This window comes from Oncorhynchus kisutch, linkage group LG11 (assembly GCF_002021735.2).
Source record: "Oncorhynchus kisutch isolate 150728-3 linkage group LG11, Okis_V2, whole genome shotgun sequence".
NCBI lineage: Eukaryota > Metazoa > Chordata > Actinopteri > Salmoniformes > Salmonidae > Oncorhynchus > Oncorhynchus kisutch.
The window spans coordinates 89,909,582-89,925,199 of NC_034184.2; the positions used below are offsets into that span (position 1 = coordinate 89,909,582).

At 47.2% G+C, this 15,618-nt stretch overlaps 1 protein-coding gene across 1 annotated transcript in view; it reads left to right on the top strand.

Annotated features, from left to right (window-relative positions):
* The first annotated feature begins 1,533 nt into the window (after positions 1–1,533).
* The window catches only part of LOC109883206 (1-phosphatidylinositol 4,5-bisphosphate phosphodiesterase delta-1), a 60,799-nt gene continuing 46,714 nt past the window's right edge, over positions 1,534–15,618 (top strand). Inside the window, exons 1-2 of the mRNA XM_031836465.1 lie at positions 1,534–1,838; positions 8,280–8,438. Of these exons, the coding sequence (XP_031692325.1) occupies positions 1,808–1,838; positions 8,280–8,438 (190 nt within the window). The 5' untranslated portion in view covers positions 1,534–1,807. The remainder of the gene's footprint in view (positions 1,839–8,279; positions 8,439–15,618) is intronic.

The following is a 15,618-nucleotide window of genomic DNA, read 5'->3' on the forward strand; positions in this document are numbered from 1 at the left end:
TACTCTAGCACTAACCCTAACCCTAACCCTAACCTCTAACCTCTAACCCCTAACCCTAACCCTAACCCTAACCCTAACCCTAACCCTAACCCTAACCCTAACCCTAACCCTAATCCTACTCATACTTTAGCTGCCTCCCCTATGATTAAACACGGGGCCTCTTACTTCACAATAGGACAGTGTGTCATTAACCGTTTATGAACATTGGGACTTCATGAAAATAAAAGCTCTTTAGGCTACATAGTTTATAGGCTACTGTGAGAGGAGGGACTATATGCAGCACCTAAAGATTTTTGGTGTGTCTAAAACAGGGTGTGTCAGACACGTGTCACAGACTTTCAGAGAGCTTTCTATTGTGACTGTTGTGAAACAGCTTTTCCTCGACAGAGGAGGGTGAGGTGGAGGATGTCCGTGACAAACAGCTCAGGGTTAGGGTTAGGGTTAGGCTGGTCTCAAAGGCTAGCCGTAAATTAGTATGATAGGTTATGTTTAGTATGGTTACATAAGACTGAAGGTTGCTTAAAGAAATATGAAAAGGGGGTGACTAGCAATCCAAAGGTTGTGTGTTTGAATCTCATCACCGACAACTATAGCATTTTATCTGATTAACAACTTTACAGCTACTTAGCATGATAGCTAACATGCCTTGTCATTTGACTGCAGCTGAGACATGCCTTGTCATTTGACTGCAGCTGAGACATGCCTTGTCATTTGACTGTAGCTGAGACATGCCTTGTCATTTGACTGGAGCTGAGACATGCCTTGTCATTTGACTGCAGCTGAGACATGCCTTGTCATTTGACTGCAGCTGAGACATGCCTTGTCATTTGACTGCAGCTGAGACATGCCTTGTCATTTGACTGCAGCTGAGACATGCCTGCCTTGTCATTTGACTGTAGCTGAGACATGCCTGCCTTGTCATTTGACTGCAGCTGGAGTCTGATGGACGAGGTATGACGTCAAACACCTGCTGTTGTTAGATGTTGCTTTAGCACATACTTCTGCTCAGTTTGACTGAGTATGTAACCATGGTGATTCAGTATGTAACCATGGTGACTCAGTATGTAACCAAGGTGACCCAGTATGTAACCAAGGTGACTTAGTATGTGACCAAGGTGACTTAGTATGTAACCAAGGTGACTCAGTAACCGTGGTGCTGGATTATATCTGGATTATATCCACTCTGTGGATGACAGACCAGACCTACAGGTTAAGACTATAGTCCTTTCCGTAAGACTGGCTTGTTTTAATAAGTGATAAAGATAGTATTCATTCTCCATCATTACAAGTATTTAAAACGGATACATTTGGGAAATAAACATATACTGTATCTTACTGCATTAAGCTAGTATTCATGACCTCCAACAGCTCAGCCAATCAGCATTGTCAGACACACAGAGAAACTAAACATATGAATGGGACAACATATCAGAATGTCCCCAATGTCAGGAACTCCATGTAGAGGGTGTGGACCAGGCTACAGAGTCAATATGAGGACCCGTCAAACCGGTGTGGCTGTGCTGTTGGTGTGGACTGACTGCGCGGCAGGTCAGGGCGCATGCTTGGTATTGGCTGTAGGCTCCTGACAGCGCTGCTTGGTATTGGCTGTAGGCTACTGACAGCGCTACGCACTGTCTGGATCTCATCAGCAGCCTGAAGTTTGTAGCGGACTGATGGTGCGAGACCTGCGCACTGCTTTTTATCACCGCTTTGCTATTCGCATTTATCCATAGAGACCCTTAGACTTGAGCGTTTGCTGGGGGGAGTTTACGCACCTGCAACTTTGGACTGATCTGGTCAATTCGGGATGGAATCGAACGGTAAAGCAGAAAAACATGGTAAGTTGAACTGTAGATATATGCAATATGGTGTGAAATCTGTTCATATTGTTGAGAACCTTCACAATCTGTTAGGTGCGACTTCCATGCATGATCATTCGGCACCTCTTTGAGTGGATAGGATGACTCAAGTGCGCAATTTCAAAAAAAAAAAAAAATTATGATCTACTTGTACCAAGGTAACATCCGTTTGAATTCCATTCCTCAATAGGCATTGTGATCATGCTTGAGTGGTAATGTGATTTGTTTGACTGTCTGAGATGGTTGTCTAGTGTCCTGTCTCTAGGGCACGTAACATTCTGTCTGAAAGTCATTATTGTAAGTATAAACAGAGGAAATGAACAATGTGCCTTATTATACAAAATGTTGGTGTGCAGCCAGATCAGATATTAGTGTCTGGAGGCAGGTAGAAAGGGGAGGAGACATCCCTGGAGCCAACTCCTTCCTTCACACCTTCAGTTTCCTTTACCCCCGCCTTAGTTACCTGATCACCCAATCACGTCACTGTACCATCAAAAGGATAGTTTACCTGTTCCATAGGTAGCCTGTCTATCCCAGTTAGCAATCAGGTGGATTTAATGTGAAAGTTTTAGCTGTATAGATGTAACGGAACTTAAATGCTGTTGGCCTCACCAATACAAGACAATAGCTTGTTTCCTCTTGGCTCTACACTGATTTGATGCACTCTCATCCATATAGGGGCCCAGACACGGCCCCTATAACTGACTAGGATGTTAGCCTAGATACGGCCCCTATAACTGACTAGCATTCATTTATATGATTATGTGAATGATAAGTAGTAAAGGGTAACCAATGAACAGGGATATATAGTAGATGGAAGATGCTATCCGTCATTCACAGCCAAACATTATGGACTCGAAAAATATTTAGACTGTAGGAGAGAGTGGTGTAAGTTGAGATGTATTTTTTTACATTCAGCATCAATTCTTCAAGGGAAATATAGTACTCTTTCTAACAAAGATATCTACATATATTTCAGGATGTTGTGTATCTGTCACACCCTGACCGTAGATTGCTTTGTATGTTTCTATTTTTAGTTTGGTCAGGGTGTGATGTGGCTGGGTATTCTATGTTGTATGTCTAGGTGTTGTGTTTCTATGTTTAGGCCTGGTATGGTTCCCAATCAGAGGCAGCTGGTTATCGTTGTCTCTGATTGAGAAACATACTTAGGCAGCCTGGTTTCGCCCTTGAGTTGTGGGTAGTTGTTTTTTGTTTTGTACCTGACAGAACTGTTGCGGTTTGTTCTACTTTTGTTTTTGTTTCAGTGGTCCGGTTATAATAAACTTCATGGACACTTACCATGCTGCGCATTAGTCCAATATTTCCTACTCCTCAGAGAGGAGGAGAATCTTTACAGGATGTTGTGTATCCCTGGAAATAATCAGATTTCATGTAAACAGTTTAGAAAACTGCTTGTCTAAAAAAAAGAGTTCTCTTGTTACAACGTACCTGGGTATGGGAATACTGAAACAAGATGTCGTACACGCTGTTCCAGAGCATGCTCAATGGGTGACATGTCTGGTGAGTATGCAGGCCATGGAAGAACTGGGACATTTTCAGCTTCCGGGAATTGTGTACAGATCCTTGTGACAAGGGGCCGTGCGTTATCATGCTGAAACATGAGGTGATGGAGTCGGATGAATGGCACGACAATGGGCCTCAGGATCTCGTCACGGTATCTCTGTGCATTCAAATTGCCATCGATAAAAATAAAATTGTGTTCGTTGTCCGTAGCTTATGCCTGCCCATACCATAACCCCACCGCCACGATGGGGCACTCTGTTCACAACGTTGACATCAACAAACCGCTCGCTCACATGACGTCCTGCACGTGGTTGTAAGGCCAGTTGGACGTGCTGCCAAATTCTCAAAAATGACGTTGGAGGTGGTCTGCCATCTGCCCAGTACAGTTGAAACTGGGATTCATCTGTGAAGAGCGAAGGTCAGCATTTGCCCACTGAAGTCGGTTACAACACTTAACTGCTGTCAGGTCAAGACCCTGGTGAGGATGACGAGCACGCAGATGAGCTACCCTGAGACAGTTTCTGACAGTTTGTGCAGAAGTTCTTTGTTGGGCAAACCCACAGTTTTATCAACTGTCCAGAAAACGTACGCAATTGTCATACTTGAGAAAAGTAAAGATACACTACAAAGTATGTGGACACCTGCTTGTCGAACATCTTATTCCAAAATCATGGGCATTAATATGGAGTTAGTCCCCCTTTGCTGCTATAACAGCCTCCTCTCTTCTGGGAAGGCTTTAATATGGAGTTGTCCCCCCTTTGCTGCTATAACAGCCTCCTCTCTTCTGGGAAGGCTTTAATATGGAGTTGTCCCCCCTTGCGGCTATAACAGCCTCCTCTCTTCTGGGAAGGCTTTAATATGGAGTTGGTCCCCCTTTACTGCGAAAACAGCCTCCACTCTTCTGGGAAGGCTTTCCACTAGATGTTGGAACATTGCTGCAGGGGCTTCCATTCAGCCACGAGCATTAGTGAGGTTGGGCACTGATGTTGGGCGATTAGGCCTGGCTTGCAGTCTGCGTTCCAATTAATCCCAAAGGGGTTTGATGGGGTTGAGGTCAGGTCTCTGTGCAGGCCAGTCAGGTTCTTCCACACCAATGTCGACAAACCTTTTCTGTATGGACCTCGCTTTTGTGCACAGGGGCGTTGTCATGTTGAAACAGGAAAGGGTCTTCCCCAAACTGTTGCCACAAAGTTTGAAGCACAGAATTGTATAGGATGTCATTGTGTGCTGTAGCGTTAAGATTCACTGTAACTACGGGGCCTAGCCCGAACCATGAAAAACAGCCTCAGACCATTATTCCTTATCCACAAAAACTTTACAGTTGGCACTATGCATTCGGGCTGGTAGCGTTCTCCTGGTATCTGACAAACCCAGATTCATCCGTCGGACTGCCAGATGGTGAAGCTTGATTCATCACTCCAGAGAACGCATTTCCACTGCTCCAGAGTCCCATGACGGCAAGCTTTACACCACCAGCTGACGAATGGCATTACTCATGGTGATCTTAGGCTTGTGTGCGGCTGCTCGGCCATGGAAACACATTTCATGAAGCTCCCGATGAAGAGTTCTTGTGCCCACGTTGCTTCCAGAGGCAGTTTGGAACTCGGTAGTGAATGCTGATACCGAGGACATTTTTACGCAATACAGCAGTCTGCAGTTCCGTTCTGTGAGCTTGTGTGGCCTACCACTTTGCAGCTGAGCCGTTGTTGCTCCAATACTTCCACTTCATAATAACAACACTTGCAGTTGACCGGGGAAGCTCTAGAAGGGCAGAAATGTGATGAACTGACTTGTTGGAAAGGGAGCGTCCTATGACGGTGCCACGTTGACAGTCACTGAGCTCTTCAGTAAGGACCATTCTACTGCCAATGTTTGTGTATGGAGATTGAGATAAAGCTGTCCAGTTTGAGTGTTTGTTGTAGCTTGTTCCAGTCGCTAGCTGCAGCGAACTGAAAAGAGGAGCGACCCAGGGATGTGTGTGTGCTTTGGGGACCATTAACAGAATGTGACAGGCAGAACGGGTGTTGCCTGTGTCACAGATTCGTCAAGTACTTGTTTGGGTGTGGCTGAGTCCTGGGAAGGTGACAACTGCTGGGTCAGGGTGTCACCCAGTAACCGTTCTGGACCAATCACAACTGCTGGGTCAGGGTGTCACCCAGTAACAGTTCTGGACCAATCACGACTGCTGGGTCAGGGTGTCACCCTGTAACAGTTCTGGACCAATCACGACTGCTGGGTCAGGGTGTCACCCAGTAACAGTTCTGGACCAATCACGACTGCTGGGTCAGGGTGTCACCCAGTAACAGTTCTGGACCAATCACGACTGCTGGGTCAGGGTGTCACCCAGTAACAGTTCTGGACCAATCACGACTGCTGGGTCAGGGTGTCACCCAGTAACAGTTCTGGACCAATCACGACTGCTGGGTCAGGGTGTCACCCAGTAACAGTTCTGGACCAATCACGACTGCTGGGTCAGGGTGTCACCCAGTAATAGTTCTGGACCAATCACAACTGCTGGGTCAGGGTGTCACCCAGTAATAGTTCTGGACCAATCACAACTGCTGGGTCAGGGTGTCACCCAGTAATAGTTCTGGACACATCACAAATGCTGGGTCAGGGTGTCACCCAGTAATAGTTCTGGACCCATCACAAATGCTGGGTCAGGGTGTCACCCAGTAATAGTTCTGGACCAATATCATTATGGGGTATTGAGTCATTATGGGGTATTGTGTCTTCATTGGGTATTGAGTCATTGTGGGGTATTGTGTCATTATGGGGTATTGTGTCATTATGGGGTATCGAGTCATTATGGGGTATTGTGTCTTCATTGGGTATTGAGTCATTGTGGGGTATTGTGTCATTATGGGGTATTGTGTCATTATGGGGTATTGAGTCATTATGGGGTTTTGTGTCATTATGGGGTATTGTGTCCTTATGGGGTAGTGAGTCATTATGGGGTATTGTGTCCTTATGGGGTAGTGAGTCATTATGGGGTATTGTGTCATTATGGGGTTTTGTGTTACTATGGGATATAGTGTCATTATGAGGTTTTGTGTCACTATGGGGTTTTCTGTTACTATGGGGCATTGAGTCACTAGGTTTGAATCACATTTGAAAAATGACAGTTAGCTTCTTGTACTCGCTATACACTCTAGATAGAACACAACTACGAATTTTGAAACACAGGCAAAGACTGAATCACACAATACTAGCTTATCTAAGCTCATGTTTTGTGTTGATAATGGTATGGGTCAGGAGTGAGCAGTCCTGTGATCAAACAAGTCAACAACAACAGAGCTACTGAGTGAATTCAGGCTACGGTCCAAAACCCTACAGAGGCAGTCTGAAGCACTCAGCTATTTCCCAGTGCCCAGCCTTCCTCCTCCTCTCGGAATTCATGCCAGCTAGATTCATAAACAGCCTCTGTCAGTCTGTTGCGGGACCTTGTAAAAATGTCTACAATGTTGTTGTTGTGCCCACGCCCCAGGAGTGGCGAACACTGACAGGGTGGTTCTGAATGTGGACCACCCGGTCCAGCCCAAGCTAGCCCAGGCCAGTCCAGCCTAGTCCAGCCCAATCTAGTCCTGCCCAGGCCAGTCCAGCCTAGTTCAGCCTAGTCCAGCCCAGTCCAGCCTAGTCCAGCCCAGTCCAGCCCAGTCCAGCCTAGTCCAGCCCAGTCCAGTCTAGCCTAGTCCAGTCCAGTCTAGCCTAGTCCAGCCCAGTCCAGCCAAGTCCAGCCTAGCCTAGTCTAGCCTAGTTCAGCCCAGTCCAGTCGAGTCCAGCCTAGTCCAGTCTAGCCTAGTCCAGCCCAGTCCAGCCTAGTCCAGCCCAGTCCAGTCTAGCCTAGTCCAGTCCAGTCTAGCCTAGTCCAGCCCAGTCCAGCCAAGTCCAGCCTAGCCTAGTCTAGCCTAGTCCAGCCCAGTCCAGTCGAGTCCAGCCTAGTCCAGTCTAGCCTAGTCCAGCCCAGTCCAGCCTAGTCCAGCCCAGTCCAGCCTAGTCCAGGCCAGTCCAGCCTAGTTCAGCCTAGTCCAGTCTAGCATAGTCCAGCCTAGTCCAGCCCAGTCCAGTCTAGCCTAGTCCAGTCCAGTCCAGCCTAGTCCAGCCCAGTCCAGCCTAGTCCAGCCTAGTCCAGTCTAGCCTAGTCAAGCCCAGTCCAGCCGAGTCCAGCCTAGTCCAGTCTAGCCTAGTCCAGCCCAGTCCAGTCGAGTCCAGCCTAGTCCAGCCCAGTCCAGTCTAGCCTAGTCCAGCCTAGTCCAGCCTAGTCCAGGCCAGTCCAGCCTAGTCCAGCCTAGTCCAGTTTAGCCTATTCCAGCCCAGTCCAGTCCAGCCTAGTCCAGCCCAGTCCAGCCTAGTCCAGCCTAGTCCAGTCTAGCCTAGTCCAGCCTAGTCCAGCCTAGTCCAGCCCAGCCCGCTGACTGCTGCCTCTAACTCCTGCTGCTCGTTGTACTACTACATCTTTCATTTTCATCAGAGTCTATCTTGAGTCGTAGTGAGGAAAACATTTGGGGTGGAAGGGTCCTTTTGCTTTCACTTCCTGTCTGACTCGACTGACCTGGAATGTTTGTCTCAGATGTTCTACACAGGATGCTTTGCAGAAGCGTGGTTGCAACCACGAACATGCACACACGCAAACACATGCAAGCAATACACGTACACACACGGGTTGTAAGCAGCCACTGGTGAGATCATTGAGCTTCATCTGACCATGTGAAAGCTCTGATGGAAAATCTGCAGCTTTTACAGTATACAGCCTTCACCACAAATCCAACACCACACTGCTCCATCCCAACACATAAATACCTAATGGCTTCCTTTATTACCATTCCAGATGGGTTTACCATGGTTACGGTAGAGTCCATCTGTCTGTGACCTCTAACCTCTGTGTGACCCCACTAGGGTTAGAGAGAGATGCGGACCTCCAGTTGTTGCTGGTGGGGGGAGAGCTGCTGAAGGTAAGGTCCTCCTCCTGGAAGAAGAACCGCTTCTACAAGCTGCAGGAGGACTGTACAACCATGTGGCACGAGTCACACAGGACATTCAAGCGCAACCAGACCTGTGAGTACTGCTACTATACCAGAGTAACCAGACCTGTGAGTACTGCTACTATACCAGAGTAACCAGACCTGTGAGTACTGCTACTATATCAGAGCAACCAGACCTGTGAGTACTGCTACTATATCAGAGCAACCAGACCTGTGAGTACTGCTACTATATCAGAGCAACCAGACCTGTGAGTACTGCTACTATACCAGAGTAACCAGACCTGTGAGTACTGCTACTATATCAGAGCAACCAGACCTGTGAGTACTGCTACTATACCAGAGTAACCAGACCTGTGAGTACTGCTACTATATCAGAGCAACCAGACCTGTGAGTACTGCTACTATATCAGAGCAACCAGACCTGTGAGTACTGCTACTATACCAGAGTAACCAGACCTGTGAGTACTGCTACTATATCAGAGCAACCAGACCTGTGAGTACTGCTACTATATCAGAGCAACCAGACCTGTGAGTACTGCTACTATACCAGAGTAACCAGACCTGTGAGTACTGCTACTATATCAGAGCAACCAGAGCTGTGAGTACTGCTACTATATCAGAGCAACCAGACCTGTGAGTACTGCTACTATATCAGAGCAACCAGACCTGTGACTACTGCTACTATACCAGAGTAACCAGACCTGTGAGTACTGCTACTATATCAGAGCAACCAGACCTGTGAGTACTGCTACTATATCAGAGCAACCAGACCTGTGAGTACTGCTACTATATCAGAGCAACCAGACCTGTGAGTACTGCTACTATATCAGAGCAACCAGACCTGTGAGTACTGCTACTATATCAGAGCAACCAGAGCTGTGAGTACTGCTACTATATCAGAGCAACCAGACCTGTGAGTACTGCTACTATATCAGAGCAACCAGACCTGTGAGTACTGCTACTATATCAGAGTAACCAGACCTGTGAGTAGTTCTACTGTATCATAACCTAACGTAGCAGGCGTAGAAAATGCCTGAGCAAGTTAGGTTGATGTTACCGGATGTTAGCGTTTTATGGCGACTCTGCATAGGCCCCTCTACCATACACCTGTACCATTCATCTACATCAACATCTACATCAGAATTAATGTTGAAGGGCCCAACACATTTCCCTCCATTCTGATGTGAAACAACATATCCTCTGTTGTAGTGGGCCAGTTCCAATGTAAACAGGTTGTAATGTGTTAGGGTAGGAACCATGAGTTTTAGTTGTAGTCACGATATGGTTACCTAGAACTAAAAACATAGTTGTGTTTTGTTTTTTTTACCTATTTATTATTAAGTTACTTCCGATTATCTTCTAAACTACCACAATGCACTATGTCTCAACGTCATATGGAGAATCTACTCTGCGTTAGCTAGCAACCAGGTTAATGTTGGCCACTAGCCATGCAGACCGAGTGTTGGCAGTGGTGAGCTATAATCCACCTATCACGAGGACGTGTGATGTAAACAACCAATCAGATTCCGCATGATCTCCGTGAAGTAGGCTACCACAGTTTTTCAACCTTGGCTTAGTACTAGTGCACTACAGTAGCTGACTGACAGTGCTGTTGTGATCATTTTCATCTGTCTGGACCCTTCCTCCTATCACTGTCTTCAGGAAACTATACGAGCCGTTTAAACGTTTAAAAAATTTATTTTTTATCAAAATGCATTTTTTGGGCAGAAATGCCTTCTCGAACATGTTAACTTTCATGTGGATTAATAACAAACTTGTATGCCATATGTAAATACGAATGACATTGTTAAATGAAAAGCCTGGTTGGTTAAGCCACAGAAAAAGGGAGCAACCTTCCCACTAGTCATGATTGCCTGAGATAACGAGTGGGCTGGACCTTCCGAGAGGAGTTCGGATTGGTCTGCCATATTGAAGGCTTCTGCCTATTTGAGCTCGTCAGTCTGTGTTGGTAATCCTGTCGAACGCGGTTTTAAAAGTGTATTGTGTAGTGGAGCTGCATAGGTGTTGCTCTCCACTTTCTGGAGGATCAAGTTTTGCCTGGGTTAACTGCATATATTGGTAAGATTATTTGATAACTGGTTAGATGACATTATGTATTTCCAAAACGTTGGTTTACTTAAATGTAGCTGTAAGCTAGGTTTTGACAGCAACTGGCTGACTCATGCAGTGCTAACGTAACGTTAGCAGGCTAGTAGGACTAACATTAACAGGATAGTAGGGCTAACGTTAGCAGCCTAGTTGGCTAGCAACCTTGCAAGTTGAATTGTAAATATACATTTATAAAGTATTTGATTGTAAATTGTCAGAAAATGTAATTGAAACCAGTTGTCATGAGTGCAAACAATTTGATTTATTTTATACATTTGAAGTTATTTCTGTTGGACATGATAGAGAATAGTGTCACATCTGCTCCTGCAACACCCTCTACGGCTCGTCTTGTGTCTTCTTGACCTGCCGTCACTCCCCCGGGACTCTCTCCCTCCCTCTCCCTCTCTGTGTGTGATTGTGTGGGCGGAGACAGGTGTGCTGGAGTCAGAGCAGATCCCCACCAGCTGCAACCTGTTCCATAATCAAGACCTCTACAAATACTCAGCCCTGCCACTTCCATGCGGCCAGATCGTAATCTCTCTCAGTCTACGTTTCTAGCCGTTTGTTACTATTCAGATGCTGTTATCCTGCTGTGCCTGTTTTTCTTTCCTGACGCTGTTTTCCTCTCTGCTACAGTACTGCCCTCTCTGACTCTGGTCCCTGTCTCCAGTCCCAATTCTCATCATCCTGCTACTCTGTCCTGGATTCTCCTCTCTACTACTCCCTTGGATTCCCCTCCGGACCTGCTTACCCTGTCTCAACCCCTCTCGCTCCAGCCTCCATCTCTGCCTTGTTTTTCAGTAAATATCTTGGTTACTTCATCCCAGTCTCCTCGTCTGGGTCTACTCTTGGGTTCCCCTGTTCCACTCCGCGTAATAGTACGATCTGGCCAAAGAGATGAACCAAGCAGACTCTGCTACTCTCCACCAAACCCTCGTCGGCCAAGGCGCCCTGCTCGAGCAACATGACTGAGCCCTGAAGACCCTTCTGGAGCACATCACAGAGCCTGCATGACCTACAGGGCTGACCCTTTGCCCAGAGCTCACAATCAGTTCCAAGTATTTCTCCAGTACCAGTTTTTTCCAATTCCCAAGTGTTACGATGGCAACCTCGAAGCTTGCAGAGCATTTTAGGGACAATGTTCAAAAGTATTTGAGCACCATCCCTACTCTTATGCTAGCGAATGGGCCAATATTTCCTTTCTGATTGGCTGCCTCCATGGAGCAGTGCTTTCCTGGGCCATGGTGGTGTTGGAGAGACAGTCCCCCATCTGCTTCTCCTACTCCAGATTCACGGAGGAGATGAAGAAAGTCTTCGACCACCCGGTCTGCTGTAAGGATGCCGCTAAACGGCTCCTGTCCCTCCGTCAAGGCTCCCATAGTGTTGTGAGATGGCATGTGAGTTTCACACCCTCACTGCTGAGAGTGGCTGAAATGAGGAGCTTCAAGGAACATTCCTTGAATTCCTTGAGGATGACACACACTCACTGAGACCATCAAGGACGAGTTGGTGTCCAGGGATGAGCCTGATGGACTTGATGAACTCATCTCTCGCTATCCGCATCAAAAACCGTCTCTGTGAGCGTCAGGTGGAGAGGGTAGGTAGGGTTGCATGTCCCATAACATCTGCTTCAGTGCCTTGTCCTCCTTCTCTGACTGCATCTCATCCCCAGGCTTGTCCAGATCCTGAACACATGCAGCTCGGCTGGGCCTATCTCTCTCCAGAGGAGAGGCAATGACGAATTGACGCTAGGAGCTGCCTATGCTGTGGCCAGGTTGGTCACTTTGTCTCCACTTGTTCCCTGCGTCCAGCAAAAGAGGGGGCTCGGCAGTAGTGGGGAATATACTGTTGAGCCAAATCACCTGCCCATCTTCCGCCAGACCCCTGCTTGAAGGCAACCTTGTGTGGCAGTTCCTTGTGGATGCCAGTTCACAACCAACAACACAGGTACCGAGCCAAAAGCCATTGTGCCATCCACCGGCATCGTTGCTGCCGTCACCTGGGAGTCACCTGGGAGATCGAGTCCCGTATCCACCAAGCTCAGCAGAACCCGCCTGACCTGGGTAACGGTCCTTCTGAGCTCTACCACCTACTCTGTCTGTCTGAGTTCTACCACCTACTCTGTCTGTTTGAGTTCTACCACCTACTCTGTCTGTCCGAATTCTACCACCTACTCTGTATTTCTGAGCTCTACCACCTACTCTGTCTGTCTGAGTTCTACCACCTACTCTGTCTGTTTGAGTTCTACCACCTACTCTGTCTGTCCGAGTTCTACCGCCTATTCTGTCTGTCCGAGTTCTACTGCCTATTCTGTCTGTCCGAGTTCTACCGCCTGCTCCGTCTGTCCGAGTTCTACCACCTACTCAGTCTGTCCGAGTTCTACCATCTACTCTGTCTGTCCGAGTTCTACCAACCTACTCCGTCTGTCCGAGTTCTACCACCTACTGTCTATTGTGTCTCGCAGCCCTGCATCTCACTACTGGTCAACCTGGGTTTTGGGAGGCAGTGGAATGTAAACTAAAACATCTCACAGATAGTCAAGAGAGAAATAACAAGAAGTGAATTCTGACCCACACATCGCTTCCTTTTGAACTGTCCAGACTGGTGTGTGTGTCCATTCCATCCCTGGCTTCCCCTCAGACATCTCCTGGCACAGGACTGGCCATGTGTGTCAGCTCCAGGACCCAGCCTCCTCCACTCCCCTTCCTCTCCTTTTTGTAGTTTCTTCCTGTGGTCTTGATTGAGACAAGTTTACCAACGAGCTCTCATGTGTTTAGTTGAAGGAGAAGAGAATGTGGGAGGGTGTAACGAGTGCGCTGATAGTCGGGAAGCAAGTTCAGGGAGTGACTGTTTTAATAAATAAAATAAACAATGAACACGAAACACAAACAACACACCGACATGAAACAGAATCAATAACACCTGAGGAAAGAACCAAGGGGAGTGACAGATATAGGGAAGATAATCAAGGAGCTGATGGAGTCCAGGTGAGTGTCATGAGGCTCTGGTGACAGGTATGCGGGATAATCAGCAACCTGATGAACTAGAGGCCGGAGAGGGAGAGTACGTGACAGAGGGTGATACTTTGTGTTTAGTAAAGACTTTCTCCCCAGGGAATAACTCTGTTCTGTAACGTCAACACTTTATCCCCAGGGAATAATGTAAAAGAGAGAACCTGTTTTACCTGGTAATGTATACTGTACATATTTGACACTACAGCAGACTAAAGCCATATCTATCCACACTAAAACATCACCAGTCCCTCTGTCTCATAGGGCAGTGTTTTGTTTACAATGCCTTTCCTGTGTTTACTGTCCACACCCTAACTGTGTGTGTGTGTGAGAGAGAGAGAGAGAGAGAGAGAGAGAGAGAGAGAGAGAGAGAGAGAGAGAGAGAGAGAGAGAGAGAGAGAGAGAGAGAGAGAGAGAGAGAGAGAGAGAGAGAGAGAGAGAGAGAGAGAGAGAGAGAGAGAGAGAGAGAGAGAGAGAGAGAGAGAGAGAGAGAGAGAGAGAGAGAGAGAGAGAGAGAGAGAGAGAGAGAGAGAGAGAGAGAGAGAGAGAGAGAGAGAGAGAGAGAGAGAGAGAGAGAGAGAGAGAGAGAGAGAGAGAGAGAGAGAGAGAGAGAGAGAGAGAGAGAGAGAGAGAGAGAGAGAGAGAGAGAGAGAGAGAGAGAGAGAGAGAGAGAGACATAGTAAGTCTTGAGTAACAGCCCAGGTCATATGAGGTAGAGTCTGTGCGTTTCTCAGGCTACTGTGACCCCATGTAGCTCAATTGGTAGAGCATTGTGCTTGCAGAGCCAGGGTTGTGGGTTTGATTCCCACGGAGGACCAGTATTAACAAGTAGCAGAATGTATGTCTACTAGAACTGTATGTCGGTTACTGTTAACTCAGGTCTCCAGTCACTGAGAGGGGACCAGACCTAGTACTGTACTGTAGGTTACTGAGAGGGGACCAGACCTAGTACTGTACTGTAGGTTACTGAGAGGGGACCAGACCTAGTACTGTACTGTAGGTTACTGAGAGGGGACCAGACCTAGTACTGTACTGTAGGTTACAGTTAACTCAGGTCTCCAGTCAATGAGAGGGGACCAGACGTAGTACTGTACTGTAGGTCACAGAGAGGAGACCAGACCTAGTACTGTACTGTAGGTTACAGAACAGAGGAAGCTGTTATGCAACAAGCTTTCACAGGCTCACTGCAGAGTTAGACGTTTATCCACATTTCCCCAAATGTCAAACTTCAAAGTGTTTTTGACATCTTGGGTTGCAGCTCTGTATCGCTTCATTCCAAGTTAACGGTTCAGTTAAGGTACTCGGGAGGTAAGGGTTAATGTTTGGGATAGGGTTACAAATGGCTAAGGTTTGGGATTGGGTTATGAATGGTTAAGGTGGGTTAAGGTTTGGGATAGGGATTGGGTTATGAATGGTTAAGGTGAGGGATAGGGTTATGAATGGTTAAGGTGAGGGATAGGGTTATGAATGGTTTATAGGTCAAATCAAATCAAATCAAATCAAATGTATTTATATAGCCCTTCGTACATCAGCTGATATCTCAAAGTGCTGTACAGAAACCCAGCCTAAAACCCCAAACAGCAAGCAATGCAGGTGTAGAAGCACGGTGGCTAGGAAAAACTCCCTAGAAAGGCCAATACCTAGAAAGAAACCTAGAGAGGAACCAGGCTATGTGGGGTGGCCAGTCCTCTTCTGGCTGTGCCGGGTGGAGATTATAACAGAACATGGCCAAGATGTTCAAATGTTCATAAATGACCAGCATGGTCGAATAATAATAAGGCAGAACAGTTGAAACTGGAGCAGCAGCACAGTCAGGTGGAAGTTGAAACTGGAGCAGCAGCATGGCCAGGTGGACTGGGGACAGCAAGGAGTCATCATGTCAGGTAGTCCTGGGGCATGGTCCTAGGACTCAGGTCAGTTGAAACTGGAACAGCAGCATGGCCAGATGGACTGGGGACAGCAAGGAGTCATCATGTCAGGTAGTCCTGGGGCATGGTCCTAGGGCTCAGGTCCTCCGAGAGAGAGAAAGAAAGAGAGAAGGAGAGAATTAGAGAACGCACACAGGACACCGAATAGGACAGGAGAAGTACTCCAGATATAACAAACTGACCCCAGCCCCCCGACACATAAACT